At 36.2% G+C, this 15,568-nt stretch overlaps 1 protein-coding gene and 2 non-coding genes across 3 annotated transcripts; 2 read left to right on the top strand and 1 right to left on the bottom strand.

The window, feature by feature from the left end:
* Positions 1-3,102: 3,102 nt before the first annotated feature.
* Positions 3,103-8,289, bottom strand: LOC140015773 (uncharacterized). Its single transcript, XM_072068589.1, has 6 exons — positions 8,232-8,289; positions 6,855-8,005; positions 6,252-6,428; positions 6,033-6,067; positions 5,047-5,636; positions 3,103-3,308 (listed from the first exon to the last, which is right to left on the bottom strand). The coding sequence occupies exons 1-6, from the start codon at positions 8,287-8,289 to the stop codon at positions 3,103-3,105; spliced, it is 2,217 nt and encodes a 738-aa protein (XP_071924690.1).
* Positions 8,290-9,697: 1,408 nt separating this feature from the next.
* Positions 9,698-9,804, top strand: LOC140016349 (small nucleolar RNA R71). The gene has a single exon (XR_011822743.1). It is a non-coding gene; the product is annotated as a small nucleolar RNA R71 (small nucleolar RNA).
* Positions 9,805-11,408: 1,604 nt separating this feature from the next.
* On the top strand, positions 11,409-11,515 carry LOC113720301 (small nucleolar RNA R71). Its single transcript, XR_003455268.1, has one exon. It is a non-coding gene; the product is annotated as a small nucleolar RNA R71 (small nucleolar RNA).
* Positions 11,516-15,568: the final 4,053 nt, after the last annotated feature.

Below are 15,568 nucleotides of genomic sequence, written 5' to 3'. Positions count from 1 at the left end.
AGTAGTCTGAACACAAGAGAAATGGCTGAGCAAATTGCAGATTTTCGGCTACAAAACGCGCCTACACAAAACGCGGAATAAACTCGCGTTTTGTATACTCGCATTTTCACTCTGGCCTTATTTCAACTGCAATTTTCTCCATGATGAAGGCCGAACTGGCTTTTGTGCAAAACACAAAAGTTGTAACCCTTTGAGTTAGCTTTCCAATGCTATAAAAATCATCCAAATCGGAGTTGTGCAGCCTGAGATATGGTAGAAATACTATCACCTGGTCAAACCTTTTTTTCCAATTCCGACCACAGAGTGCAGCTTCTGTATTCCGACTTTTTGTCCATGAAAATGGCAGAATTGGATTTCGATGTCTTCATACGAATTGTAGGTCTCTTTCTTAGCTTTAAAATGGTATAAAGATCACCTCAATTCGAAAAGTGTAGCTCCAGATATGATCAAAATACCGAAGAGTGTCAAAACTGATTTGTATTGCATTTCCTCACTTGAACGTTTTTCACTTCATTCTTCTTGTTACCACTTGAATTCATCACCAAATTTCTATTTTTCATCTCATTTGACATCCTTTGGTGATTGAATCATCATTCTTGCATAAAAATGAAGTTTTTATCATTAAAATCACTAAAAATGCAATGTTATCCACTTTTACCAAAAATATATAATTTTACCAAAAACCTCTTTATTTTATTTATAAAACTAAATAATCAACTCAAAATTAACTAATAAAATGCACTTAAAAATACGTAAAATAAACTCTTATCAAATACCCCCACACTTGAATCATTGCTTGTCCTCAAGCAATATGAAATTCCAACCATCAATGATCCAAAGATTAAAAATACACATATGTAGCATTTCAACTTCATTTCCTTGAATCAAGGTAAACAACCCTTATGTGATCTTTCAATTAACCTCAAGTACTCATAATATCAAGCAAAGAAGAGTCAAGTATACCATAATTTTACTAATTCAACTCAATTTCTCATTTTTACCCAATTTTACAAGCAAGTAACTCATATAGTCAATAAAGATGCTAACTAATCTCATGATCAACTTCTTTTTTCTTAAATAAGGATTTATTTTCTTTTATTTTATTATTTTTTTTTGTTTTATATATTTTAAGAGTTAAATACTACTTAAGTTGTGAAAAATACCTTTTGACGCGAAGATCCATATTTTTAGATGAAAATCACCGGTTACTCAATATTTCACATACTCAAGTTGCTTTTCATACTCTTAATTCAAGTACCGTTTTACGCGAAAGTCGACATTTGTAGATGACGACTCCCGGTTACTAAGTACAAGAACCATTGGAGTAGAATAATTTTTTTTTATGAAACAAAAATATATATATATATATATAGAGAAAGAAATAATAAAATTCCCTCTAAAAAGCAATCATGAGAAGAGAGTAACACTTATTGACCATATTAATTCCTTAACTTGTAAAATCAAATAAAAAGAAGAAATTTAATCAAATATGCAAAATTTAGGCATAATTTTCTCTACTTTACTAGATATACTTTCCTACAAATGTAAAAATTATAATCACATAATAATCATTTCCAAGTTAACTGAGAAAAGAAGTTTCAAAACCACATATATCTATTTCAAAAAGGATAAGTGACAAAATTTTATTTGTTTATTTATAATTATATATATATATAAGTATAAGGCTTTGGAAAAATTTTGACAGAGTTTCCCCTTAAAAGTGGACTAAACTCCCTGCCAGCAAACCATAAGAAACAAAATTGAAGCATCAGAAATATTTCCAACCTCAAACACAACTAAAATCACAAGTACCACACATTTCTTCCCCCACACTTAGAATACACATTGTCCTCAATGTGTAGGGAAAGAAAAGAAAAGAAACAAAAGAAAGGAACAAGTGACTCCCCAAGTGATATGGCTGCGGTCCAGTTGAATCATGAGCCATCGACCGCTCAACCATCTACAGTCAACGATCTACTAGTTACTGCCGCAAGTTCCAATATTCAAAATAAGGAATGTAAGTTAACATTTTTCAAACAAAAGATAAAAATAACACGCAAACAAGCAAACAAAAGAAAAGCCAGCCAAAGGGCAGCCTCAATCATCCTCTTCATCGTCATCTTCATCATCATCGACGGGAGGTGGATGTAAGCCTAGATGATGTTCAATGTGGTCCAGGCGAGTATCTAGTAGGGCTAAATGATGGTCGATGTCGTCCAAGCGAACAAAAAGCCGCTGCCAATTGGTTTGTGGCAGAAGAGGAGGTGGTGCTGCAGTAGATGGTCCAGCTTCATCCCGACCATGTCTAGCCTTCTGTCTCCGCTCCTGAACAGGGCGTGGAATGTCCCTCGTGCCAATACCAAGGCGGCGAAAAGTAGTGATAGTCATCTCAGCACGTGGTGGAACATACTCCCGCAGCATGCCTTCCAAGCGAACCTCAAAACGGGGGAAGATTAAAGTCAGTAGACGAGGAAATGAAAGTTTGAAGGAAGTTGTCTTACGCCTCGCTGTAGACCTAATGTGGCTGATGATGATGTTCGGCAATGAAATTCGAGTATACGGGGAAGTTCGGTTGTGGAACATGTAATCAAGGAAGTAAATATCGCTCTTGCGAACCTCCGTTTGCCCCGTCTTCTTTGGGATGACATTGTGAGCCATCATGTAAATGATAAGCCGATGACAAGGTTCGAAGACATTTGCCAAAATGGTCTCCTTCCTTGTAGAGCGAAAAGGTTGGCACTCAAGACCAAACCTGGCCATGGCCAGCGAGGGATCCCACCTCCTATTCAGGGGAACAAACTCCTTCTTCAAATCTACCGGACGGCCGGCATCCATACACCCCAAAATAGCGGCCAAATCTTGACATGACAAGGTGATTCGTCTTCCACGTACCCAGGACTCAACTATTTCTCCACTATGACGCGCCTTACTCTCAATGTTAGCGTAAAACTCGCGCACCAAGTCGGGGTAGTAATAGTTTGGTAGGGTGAGAATCGGCGCCCATCCCAGCTGAGCAAAAGCCTCTGAGATGTTATACATCATCTCAACTGTTGGGTTGACATGCATCTCAAACAAGAACTCCAAGTTAGCATGCTCCTCATGCTATTCTTGATTCCTGCGATTATTGAACCTAGCACCGTCAAATACCGATCTACCCGCTCCACGGGAGGTGCCCTCGCCAGGCTGTCGGTTAACTGGTGGAGGAAAAGGTGAATTCTCCTCCTCAGTCACCTCCATCTCCTCGTTAACCTCCCTCTCCTCACTATTAGAGGATGAAAGTACCGCTCTTCTTCCCCTTGGCATAGTACCTAAAAGAAAATGTTGCAATTAACCACATGTATTTAGACACAATGCACAATTTGGCAATGAATATCCTAAAATGATCCAAATAATCTCTAATGTGTCCTTGCAAGTGATAATTCGTCCAATAACTAATGTAAAAGACCGAATCAAGAAGAGCCATAATTTATGCCAAAAATTGCTCAAAATCACCAATTGAAACAAGATATTGAATAATTATAACCCAATCAGTGAAATTAGCAACAATTATGATTATAATTATTTAAACTTAACGATAAAAATATGCTTTTAGCTATAATCATGTTTAAGGAAAAATTAAACCAATTAACTCACCAAATCAACCAAATTACTCACTTTACACAATGCACATGCTCAAACATCATCAACTAACCATTCTTAACCATAATTAAACATCACCAATGGCTCAAAAACATCCTAACTTCATTTTCCGATTTCCTTCAAATATAGCAATTATGAATTAATAAAGCAATAATGACCAATAAATTGCTACATTTAAACTCATAAACATACTTAAAAAATCTCAATAAGCATGAATAAATTAAAAAATAGTCAAATACATCATCAAATTTTCGACATTAAAAGATGCCAGATAGCTCAGGATAAAAAAATATGACTTTCAAAAATCAAAAGACTTGATGAAAAAACTTACCTCAATCACGTAGAAGGATGTTTGGTGATGCTAAAAATGCAAAAAGCCCTATGAAACAACCTCCGATTGACCTCCAGTTGAAGAAATTAGAGTTGAAGAACCCTAACCTTCAATCTTTCAAAAACTGAATTTGAGGTGTTTTTCTTGGATTTTAATTAGTTAAAAAGGTTGTATGAAGCTCAAAAGGTGTTGGGTGATGATTTCTAGCAAGATTATGGAGTAAAAATGAAGATTTGTGAGTTGGGTAGAAAGGGAGGAAAAACGCGCCTGAAAAATGGAGAAGAGAAGAAGAAATGAAGCTGAAATCGCGTTTCTGGAGGTTATATTCGGACACATAAAACGCGACTAGAAACGCGCCTTCAACTCGCATTTTCTAAGTCGCGTTTCCTGCACAAATCTTGCAGGAATGAAAACGCGACTATGTTGGAAAACGCGACAATGAGTCGCGTTTCTAAAGTCGCGTTTTTGAATCTTGATCCAGGCTTGAAAACGCGATTTATCTGATAAACGCGACTCTATGTCGCGTTTTTAAGCGCGTTTTCTTCATTGTGGTTGCAGAATTTGAAATGCGTTTTGATGAAAACGCGACAAAGAAGCGCGTTTTTATGCTAGGCGCGTTTTCTTCTGCAATTTTTTTTTGCAGAAAATGAACTTTAAAAAATTACCATTGGTACCCCAATCACTCAAAATGCATCATGGATCATTTGTTTGCAAAACTTATCAATGTGCGCACATGTAAAATGATAAAAACATGCATTTTACCCCTTTTCGACGGATCAAATACACCTTTAACGCAAATGAAGGGGTTGAGTGGATTGATCAAAGTTCGCCTTTTTTTTCCTCAAATGGTCATTCTTGCTTCCAATTGTCAACCCTACAATACAAAAACAACAACTTAACTTAAACACTTATTCAAACCACAAAATCATACCAAATTAACACATATAACATAAACATTGGGTTGCCTCCCAATTAGCGCTCTTGTTTATAGTCGTTGGCTCGACTCACATATTAGGGTTCTTAAATTGAAGAGGGCTCGCCCAAAAGACATATAAGCCCCTTGGGTACGATTTCACCTGCCAAGTAGGGTTTCAATCGTTGTCCATTGACCTTAAACCTTTCATTTCTTGAATTTGCCACTTCAACCACTCCATAGGGAAATACTTGAGTGACTTCAAATGATCCAGACCACCTTGACTTCAATTTTCCTGGAAATAACCTCAGGCGTGAATTGAATAAAAGTACTTTTTGCCCTACCTGAAATTGTTTAGGAATAATGTGCTTGTCATGCCAATATTTGATCTTTTCTTTATAAATTTTGGCATTTTCGTATGCATGTAACCGGTGTTTCTCCAATTCACTCAACTCAAGTAATCTCCTTCCACCTGCAAGATTAAAATCCATATTAATTGCTTTAATAGCCCAATAAGCTTTATGTTCAATCTTTACAGGTAAGTGACAAGATTTTCCATAGACTAAACGATACGGCGACATCCCTAAGGGAGTCTTAAATGCCGTTCGGTAAGCCCATAGTGTATCATCTAGCTTTGTAGCCCAATCCTTGCGTGATTTATTCACAGTTTTCTCCAAAATGAGCTTTATCTCACGATTAGCTAGCTCCGCTTGTCCATTGGCTTGAGGATGGTACGGGAGTGATGTCTTGTGCCTACAGCCATATTTAAACAATAAGGAATCCAGTTGTTTGTTACAAAAATGTTTTCCTTCATCACTTATTATGGCTTTGTATACCAAATCTACTGAAAATATTCTTTTTAAGAAATCTAAGTACAATCTTAGAGTCATTAGTAGGTGAAGCAATTGCTTCTACCCATTTAGAAACATAATCCACTGCTACTAAGATGTACTTATTATTAAAAGAACTAGGAAATGGTCCCATAAAGTCTATACCCCATGTATCAAATAATTCAACTTCTAAGAAGGTAGTTAGGGGCATTTCATTCTTTCGAAATATATTTCCAATTCTTTGGCATGCATCACAACTTTTAACATATTCCCGAACATCTCGATACATAGTTGGCCAATAAAACCCTGATTGCCATACCTTTGCCACAGTTTTTGAAGTGCTAAAATGACCACCTGTTTCAAGGTTATGACAATGATATAAAATATTATGTACCTCATTTTCGGGAATACATCTACATACCATACCATCGGCACAATGTTTATACAGCAATGGTTCCTCCCAAAAGTAACTTTTGACATCATGTAAGAATTTCTTCTTTTGATGGTAATTAAATCCCCTTGGAATCTCTCCACTTACCAAAAAATTAGCAATATCAGCATACCATGGAGAATTGATAATTGCTAGGACAAACTCATCCTGAAAATTCTCTTGAATAAGAACTTGATCCTTGACTGGAATATATTCTAGGCGTGATAGATGATCTGCTACTAGATTCTCCGTTCCCTTTTTGTCTTTTATCTCCACATCAAATTCCTGTGATAAAAGAATCCACCGAATTAATCTTGGTTTTGCATCTTTTTTATGTAACAAATATTTAAGAGCCGCATGGTCCGTATATATAATAACTTTAGATCCTACTAAATAAGATCTAAATTTATCCAAAGCATATATTACTGCCAATAGCTCTTTTTCTGTAGTTGCATAATTGAGTTGTGCCTCATTTAGCAACTTGCTAGCATAGTAAATGACGTGCAACCGTCCTTCTTTCTTTTGTCCCAAAACTGCTCCAACCGCATAATCACTTGCATCACACATCAATTCAAATGGTAGTGACCAATTGGGCGAAGTTATAATTGGGGCCGAAATCAATTCCTTCTTCAACCTTTCAAATGCAACCAAACAATTGTCATCAAATTGAAAAGGGGTATCTTTACATAATAAATCATATAATGGCTTTACTATTTTAGAAAAATCTTTAATAAAACGTCTATAAAAGCCAGCATGTCCTAAAAAACTCCTTATCCCCTTGACATTGCTTGGGGGTGGTAATTTTTCGATAACTTCTATTTTGGCATTATCCACCTCAATTTCCTTGGAAGAAATCTTGTGCCCTAAGACAATTCCTTCTTTTACCATAAAATGGCATTTCTCCCAATTCAATACAAGATTTGTTTCTTCGCATCTCTGCAAAATCAATTCTAAATTATGAAGACAATGGTCAAAAGATAAACCATACACAGAAAAATCATCCATAAATATCTCCATAATTTTCTCAATATAATCAGAAAAAATAGCCATCATGTATCGTTGAAAAGTTGCAGGAGCATTGCATAAACCAAATGGCATTCTTCTAAAGGCAAAAGTGCCATAAGGACATGTAAATGTAGTCTTCTCTTGATCCTCTGGAGCTATAGCTATTTGATTATATCCTGAAAAATCATCAAGAAAGCAGTAAAATTCATATCCAGCTATTCGCTCCAATAATTGATCAAGAAATGGTAGGGGAAAATGATCTTTTCTTGTTACCGTATTTAACTTATGATAATCAATACACACTCTCCACCCTACCACAAGTCTAGATGGAATTAATTCATCATTTTTACCCACGATTGTAGTCATTCCACCTTTCTTTGGTACCACATGAATTGGACTAATCCAAACACTTTCGGAGATAGGAAAAACTATACCTGCATCAAGCCACTTAAGAATTTCATTTCTTACCACCTCTTTCATGTTTGGATTGAGTTTTCTTTGTGTTTCCACCACTGGTTTGCAACCGTTCTCCAATAAAATTCGATGCATGCATATAGAAGGACTTATACCTTTAATGTCTGAAATTGTCCATCCAATTGCCTTCTTACGCCTTCTTAGAACTCTTAACAATTTTGCACACTGCTCATCATCAAGGTCAGCACTAACAATTACAGGTAAAGTGCTATTTTCTCCAAGAAATTCATACCTTAGATGAGTTGGAAGTGGCTTAAGCTCTAACCTTGGAGCTTCAATTTCTGAAGGTTGTGAAAACCCTTTTCCTTGGCCAAGACTTTCATACAAATTACCCCTTTTATAAGGTGCTTGAAAATCCAAGTACTTGGCCAATTCTTCAATTTCTTCACAAATATCTTCTTACTTACCTAAACTCATTAAATAATACTCAAGAGGATCTAAGTCAAAGTTGACTTGACTCATCTCTTGGGGTAGTTTATTAATTGTGCCAATAGAATAAGCATGATCGATAAAAGAAGGGTATTTTTTTTATTTCATTCAAATTAAATTCTACATCTTCTTCACCTACTTGAAACTTAAGCTTGCCATTTTTGACATCAATAATAGTACCTGCAATGGCTAGAAATGGTCTACCTTGAATAATTGGCATAGATATATCTTCTTCCATATCTAATACCACAAAATCCACTGGAATGATAAATTTTTGAACTTTTATCAATACATTCTCCAACACTCCCAATGGATATCTAATAGACCGATCCGCTAGTTGCAAAGTAATATTAGTGCGTTTAAACTCATGCAAACCCAATTGTCTAGCCACCGTTAAAGGTATTAATGATACACTAGCACCAAGATCACACAATGCCTTAGAAAAATCAACGTTACTTATGGTGCAAGGTATAGAAAAACTCCCCGGATCTTTCAATTTCGGTGGTAGCTTATTTTGAATAATTGCACTACATTCCTCCGTTAATGCTATTGTTTCGCAGTCTTCCAACTTTCTTTTTCTAGTCATGATTTCCTTGAGAAATTTCGCATAAGACGGAATCTGCAAAATAGCATCGGCAAAAGGAATGTTAATGTGCAATTGTTTGAAAAGTTTAACAAATTTTTCAAAATCTTTATCAAACTTATTTTGCTTTAATCTTTGTGGAAATGGAACCGCAGGAGGTATTGGAATGGTAGCGGAAGATGATGGTTGATTTTCTCTTGATTTCTCCCGGCTATTTTCTTCCACTATCGCTTCTTGGTTCCTCTGCTTTTCTTCTTATTTTTCATTCTCATCTTTCTCAACTTCCATCACTGGAGGATCTTCTAATTGCTTACCACTACGAAGAGTAATGGCTTTGACATGCTCCTTAGGATTTACCTCCGTTTTGCTAGGTAATTCTCCTTGATTACGATTATTCAAAGAACTAACAATTTGACCAATTTGGACCTCTACATTCCTGTACATTGTAGTGAGTTGGTCCAATCTTCCTTCTACTCGCTCAAATCTGTCTGAAGTAACTTTTACGAGCTTTTCCACTGCCATTTCCCAATCAGGTTTAGTTTCAGCTTGTTGTTGCCTTGATTGAAATCCCGGTGGATTGGCTGGCCTTGGTTGATTTCCTTGATCCTTCCATCCAAAGTTTGGATGATTTTTCCACCCCGGATTGTAAGTACTCGAGTAGGGGTTATTTTGAGCATTACGATTGTAATTATTGACGAATTGTACCTGCTCAGAATCAACACACTTATTAGTATCATTTTCACCTCCACATATAGAACAACATGCTGCATGTGCATTAGATGAACTTGGACCAACTCCACCTTGTCTACTTAGCAACTTCATCACATTATTCATTTGAGCACTCAGCATATTGAGAGTGTCCATTTCTATCATACCTGCGTGACGTCTTGTATTACCTCTCTCATTGGCCCATTGGTAGTTATTTGCTGCCATTTCTTCTATCAAATTATGAGCTTCTTGGGGTGATTTACCCATTAAAGCTCCACCTGCAGCTGCATCGATTATAGTTTTAGTAGAAAAAACTAAATCATTATAGAAGGTTTGTATGATTAACCACTCCGGCAGTCCATGATGTGGACATTTCCGAAGCAAATGTCTAAACCTTTCCCATGCCTCATATAATGATTCACCTTCTAATTGATTAAAACTAGTGATATCCATTCTAAGCTTAGCAGTCTTACCTGGTGGAAAATACTTATTTAAGAATGTTCTTGATAAATCATCCCATCCGGTGAAAGTATTAGGAGCGTGAGAGTGTAGCCAAAGTTTGGCCTTATCTCTCAATGAAAATGGGAACAATCTTAGCCTTATAGCATTATCACTAACTCCATTCATTTTAATTGTATCACAAATTTCCAAGAATGTAGCTAAGTGTGTATTTGGATCTTCTACTGCATTACCTCCAAATTGAGATTGTTGAACTATTTGGATAAGTGATAGTTTAATCTCAAAGTTGTTAGCATTTACCGAAGGCCTTGCTATGCTCGTTTGAGATCCTTGTGTTCCCGGTAGAGCAAAATCTCGTAGAACTCGCCCATTTGCTTCGTTTTCTGCCATTTCTTCTTCAAATGGAAGCTCTATTAAGATTTCCTCTATTGGTTGCCAAATCCCTTGTTCCTCTTGCTGTAGTGTGCTCCTCCTTTGTCTATGTAGTGTCCTCTCAATTTCTGGATCGAAAAGTGCAACTTCTCGAGACGCCCGGTGCATACACTACAAATAAAAACAAGAGAAATTTTGCAGTTTAAATTCAACAACTTGAATAAAAACAATGAAAAATATCTAAATTAATAGAGATGATTAGGCCCTAATATTGCCGCTCCCCGGCAACAGATTTACAAGAGTAATAATGGCCAAATTTCCGTGGCATTGCAGACGTTACAGTGGAGTAAAAAATTCAAGAGGCTGATAATAAATTTCCATAGATGGCCAAATTTTCGTGGCATTGCAGACGTTAACATGGAGTAAAAAATTCAAGAGGCTGATAATAAATTTTCATAGAAACAACAGATTCGCAACAATGATTCTAGACCAGTTCAGTTCAATAACATCTGCTCCATCAAGCATATCAACTTAGAATTTCAAAACGGGAGAAATCTCTCTTGCCTGAAGAATTCAAGTTATAAAGCTCATGTTGAATTATTAATATATTAGTAATTCTCACCCGCACAGAGTAGCAATCACAACATACAAATTTCTCTTTGACATTTCACCAAACATCTTATATGCATTCACAAATTAATCACATTTAACTTAAACGCCTGATCTTAAGTCTATTCCTAGATGTTTCACATGGCTATTAAGCATATTTTACCCGTAGACAATCAAAACTACAACCATTTCCTAGATGTTTCAACGGACATTTTCGGCCCCAAAATTGCACTAAAATCTTCAAATTCTTAGCCTTGATTACCCAAGAAAATCTTGACAAACAAAACAAATGAAATATAAATAAATTACAGCAATATAATCAAATGATTTCAAGAGAACATGATGATCTAACCTCGTCACTGCTATTTTTCATATGCTCTTTGGCTGGCTACCACCGTCGCTAATTCTTTTGTTGTGTCTGCATATGGCAGCACTCAAACCCAACCGAACGATGAGAAAGGATAGAGGGAAAGTGTGAACTAAAGATGAAAATTTTGAAATGAGAAAATTTATTCAATTGTAACAAAGAAAAAGTGTGGACCAAAGTGGAAACCTTTGCCTGGGAATTCAATCGTATCATTGGAACTAAACCATTATAGAAGGTTTGTATGATTAACCACTCCGGCAGTCCATGATGTGGACATTTCCGAAGCAAATCTCTAAATCTTTCCCATTTCTCATATAATGATTCACCTTCTAATTGACTAAAACTAGTGATATCCATTCTAAGCTTAGCAGTCTTACCTGGTGAAAAATACTTATTTAAGAATGCTCTTGATAAATCATCCCATCCGGTGAAAGTATTAGGAGCGTGAGAGTGTAGCCAAAGTTTGGCCTTATCTCTCAATGAAAATGGGAACAATCTTAGCCTTATAGCATCATCACTAACTCCATTCGTTTTAATTGTATCACAAATTTCCAAGAATGTAGCTAAGTGTGTATTAGGATCTTCTACTGCATTACCTCCAAATTGAGATTGTTGAACCATTTGGATAAGTGATGGTTTAATCTCAAAGTTGTTAGCATTTACCGAAGGCCTTGCTATGCTCGTTTGAGATTCTTGTGTTTCCGGTAGAGCAAAATCTCGTAGAACTCGCCCATTTGCTTCGTTTTCTGCCATTTCTTCTTCAAATGGAAGCTCTATTAAGATTTCCTCTATTGGTTGCCAAATCTCTTGTTCCTCTTGCTGTAGTGTGTTCCTCCTTTGTCTATGTAGTGTCCTCTCAATTTCTGGATCGAAAAGTGCAACTTCTCGAGACGCCCGGTGCATACACTACAAACAAAAACAAGAGAAATTTTGCAGTTTAAATTCAACAACTTGAATAAAAACAATGAAAAATATCTAAATTAATAGAGATGATTAGGCCCTAATATTACCGCTCCCCGGCAACGGCGCCAAAAACTTGACGGAATTTTTTTATATCAATGCAAGTTCAATTCCGATTTTACACCCGTTGGACTGCAAGTATACAGGTCGCAATTGTAGTACAAGATGTGTATCGGGTCGATCCCACGAGGAGCAATTAAAACAATTATTAGACACTAATTTACTCTATTATTTAGACTCACAATAAATTTGAGTAGAAAATTCAGAATTTAATTCAACTACAAAAATTCTTAAGTAGATAAATGCAATTTCACAATAGGAGTAGAATTCACTAAATATTAAGATCTAGGGATGTAGATTCCACATATAACACAAAAGATCTAAAACGAATGAATTTAACACTTGTTACTACTCTTGTTTGACCAAGGATTCATTTCCAACAATACCAAAACCACATTCTCATGATAATAATGGGTGTCGCGCCCCACTTTTGAATGTGTGAATTGTGTGAGTGATGTGTGTGTGAAGTGTGGTGTGAACGTGTGCAAAATGAAAAGTAAAAGGCCATGGGACTTTGGAAAGCGACGATTTGGCCAATTGAAATTTTAAAAAGGGGTTTTTAAATATGAAAACGGAGTCGCCACTTGGTATAGATTTGGGGTGTACCAAGTCACCCAAAAAGTGTTTTTTAAAGACAAAGTAGTAAAACCCTTTTTAAAACGACTCCTAGTCCACGTAAGCCAACGAAAAAGGTTCGGGAGTCACATTTGACGAAGGGGAAGGCAAGGATAAAAATCCAAGGCACCCCTTCGACCTAGCCAAGGCTAGTTGCGTGATTTAATCAAATATTTTCTTGTTTTAACCAAAAAATTTATTACATTTGGATGTACTATATGAATGCAAACCCTAGACCTAGGGGTATTGGGGAAAATTTCTCTTCAAAGGTTGAATGGTGCCAATCACATTAATTGTGAAGCCCAATAATGACCCTTTGGAGAGGTCACGAATAATGCGAGTGGGATGCAAATGAATGAAATGCATGTATGCAATGTGAGGACATGAGTTTGAAAAAGTAATAAAAAACAATAAATATGTAAATGAAAATGTGCACGTGAGCGGGCAAGGTATGGTATGTGAAATGATAATATGAAGTGCATGTGTGCAAGTGATGATAAAAGTGTTCGTGTGCAAGTGAAGAAACATAAAGGTGCACGTGTGCAAAATGGGAGGAAAAATGAAAGTGTGATGAGGGTATAAAATGGTAAAGTGGATTTGAAAATGCATGAGCCTAGGGAATTCATGCATATTGGGTACGGGGAGACCTAAATCGTGACTCAATTTGCCCTTTTATAGAGGGAATACAAGCGTGCTAAGGCTTAGAAAAAGCCACACTCATCTATATCCCATATTTAAGGGGACTCTCAAGCAAATGAACCCTATAACTAGCATGAAATGCAAAAATCCTAAAATGGAGGGAAAAGGGGGTCGAGGGGCATGCAAAATGATAAAACTAAAAAGAAATGCATGACATGTAATGAACATGCAAACATGTACTAACGAGGGGAAATCCCTAAGGGTCTAGCGTTGGACTAGCCCATTCTATGAATTCCGACTAGCGTTGGACTAGTGGAAACGTACATTCATCCATTCCATTCATCTACACTACAGAAAGCTAGTAGACATGCCAAACGCTCATAAACACGTAGCACGTAACACTTAACATGCTCGACTAGATGCAAAACCTAATAAAGCAAGTAACACGTAACACAAAGGCATGCAACCAAACTAATGAACTTATTACATTCACTAATTAAAACAAAAGGGGAAGGGGAAAATGGACCAAATTGCTCGCCAAAGCTCTATCTATTACAAGCCAAGAGGTGTACACATACCCCATTAAAGAATAACTTCATGAAAATGAAAGTAAATGACATAAGTAAAAGGAATTGAGAAAAAACTAGGAAAGCAAAGTAGGCATGCAATTCACTTAACACGTTGGGTCACATAGGAGAGAAACAAAAGGGATAAAAGAAATTATACCGCCCCTTTGAATGGTGTCCAAATGAAAGAAAAATGGCTTCAAAACAATAAAAAAGTCAAGGTACCTCAAATAGTAAAGTATAACAAAGTCACCAAATCTCTCCTAATTGCAATTTAAATGAAATCAAATAATGCATAAGTTTCAGAAAAAGGACCCACCAAGGACCCAATTACCAATTAAAGACCCAATTGCAAACCTTAGTCAACGATTCGAATTCAATCGAAACATTTAAGCACTCCAAAGGTCTCAAGAGCCAAGAAAAGGTCAAACAACCAATTTATTTTAGGGAAATTAAAAAATAGGCAAACACGAGCTCATTCGGTCATGAAACCCCTAAAGTCATGACTTAAGTGCAATTGACAAAACATGGTAGTTAATTGAAACAAAACAAGCCATGAAGTTGCACAAATTAAAATTGCCAAGGACCAAATTGATGAAATTATTTAATTGATTGGGTTCTAGTAGAACAAGGAGAGACTTGGGGGCCAAAGTGCAAATTTTTGAAAGTTCCATGCATGCAAATCACGTAGAAGAAGAATTTCTGCAACAAACAATTTCTGCAATGCCAAACCAGCTGCACTTCTTCATAATTTGTGAACTTCCTTAGGCTTTTAGACCAAAACAAATGCAGTTCGCACAAAATAACAAAACACCACTTGATCTACCCACTTTATAATGCAACAAAACAATCAATCAAACAAAAAGAGCCTGCAAAAATGATGAAGCAAATTTTCTGCTGCAACATTCATCCAGAATTTTTCCTTTTTGCAACTTTAAACTCTCAACTGCAGGTTTCATAGAAAACTTCAAACAAAAGCCACCAAAGACCCTCACTCAATCACCATTTAACAACTAAACACTTTGATTAACACAACACAGCTGAACATGCAAAAAAAAAAAAAAAAAAAAAAAAAAAAAAAAACAGAAAAACACCCCCAAAAACTCATGCAACTCGGCTGAAGCTATGCTGCGTTTTCTTTTATTGCAACTTTCAGGGTTTCTGATGCAGTTCAAACGCAAGGAACAACTTAGGCAACAAAGGTTTGGACAAGATTACCAAACATTCTTTCTACTTTTTAATCATAAAACTCTTATGTGTAAACACAACAATTCAAGGAAAGAGAGCATGCAAATCTGGAAAATTTTCTCTGCAGCATTCTACAATTTTTCAGCCACGGCATTTCTTTTCATCATGCAAACCAGATTTTTAATTCAAATACAAAGCTTTGATTAGATATTTCTCAAACCAGCATCTTAACTCTAACTAAACAACAAGCTGCTTAACTCAACTCCAAACAAACAAGAACAATGAAGGAGCTAATGCATTACAGAAAATCTGGACAGACATTCATGTAGAATACTTTGGCAATCTGAAATCCACTTTCCAGCTCAAATATTTTAGATGTTTAAACACTCAA

This window comes from Coffea arabica, chromosome 10c, assembly GCF_036785885.1.
Source record: "Coffea arabica cultivar ET-39 chromosome 10c, Coffea Arabica ET-39 HiFi, whole genome shotgun sequence".
NCBI lineage: Eukaryota > Viridiplantae > Streptophyta > Magnoliopsida > Gentianales > Rubiaceae > Coffea > Coffea arabica.
This window is presented reverse-complemented; position numbering and strand designations above follow the sequence as displayed.

What these genes read in the sequence shown, in the direction of transcription:
- LOC140015773 (XM_072068589.1), bottom strand. Translation starts at nt 8,289, where the DNA reads ATGGAAGAAGATATATCTATGCCAATTATTCAAGGTAGACCATTTCTA. An exon ending in TTAAAGATTTTTCTAAAATA is followed by an intron (nt 6,429 to 6,854) that starts GTAAAGCCATTA and finishes CTTTTATCACAG; the next exon opens with GAATTTGATGTGGAGATAAA. An exon ending in ATTGAAACCCTACTTGGCAG is followed by an intron (nt 3,309 to 5,046) that starts GTGAAATCGTAC and finishes ATTTTCTTTTAG; the next exon opens with GTACTATGCCAAGGGGAAGA.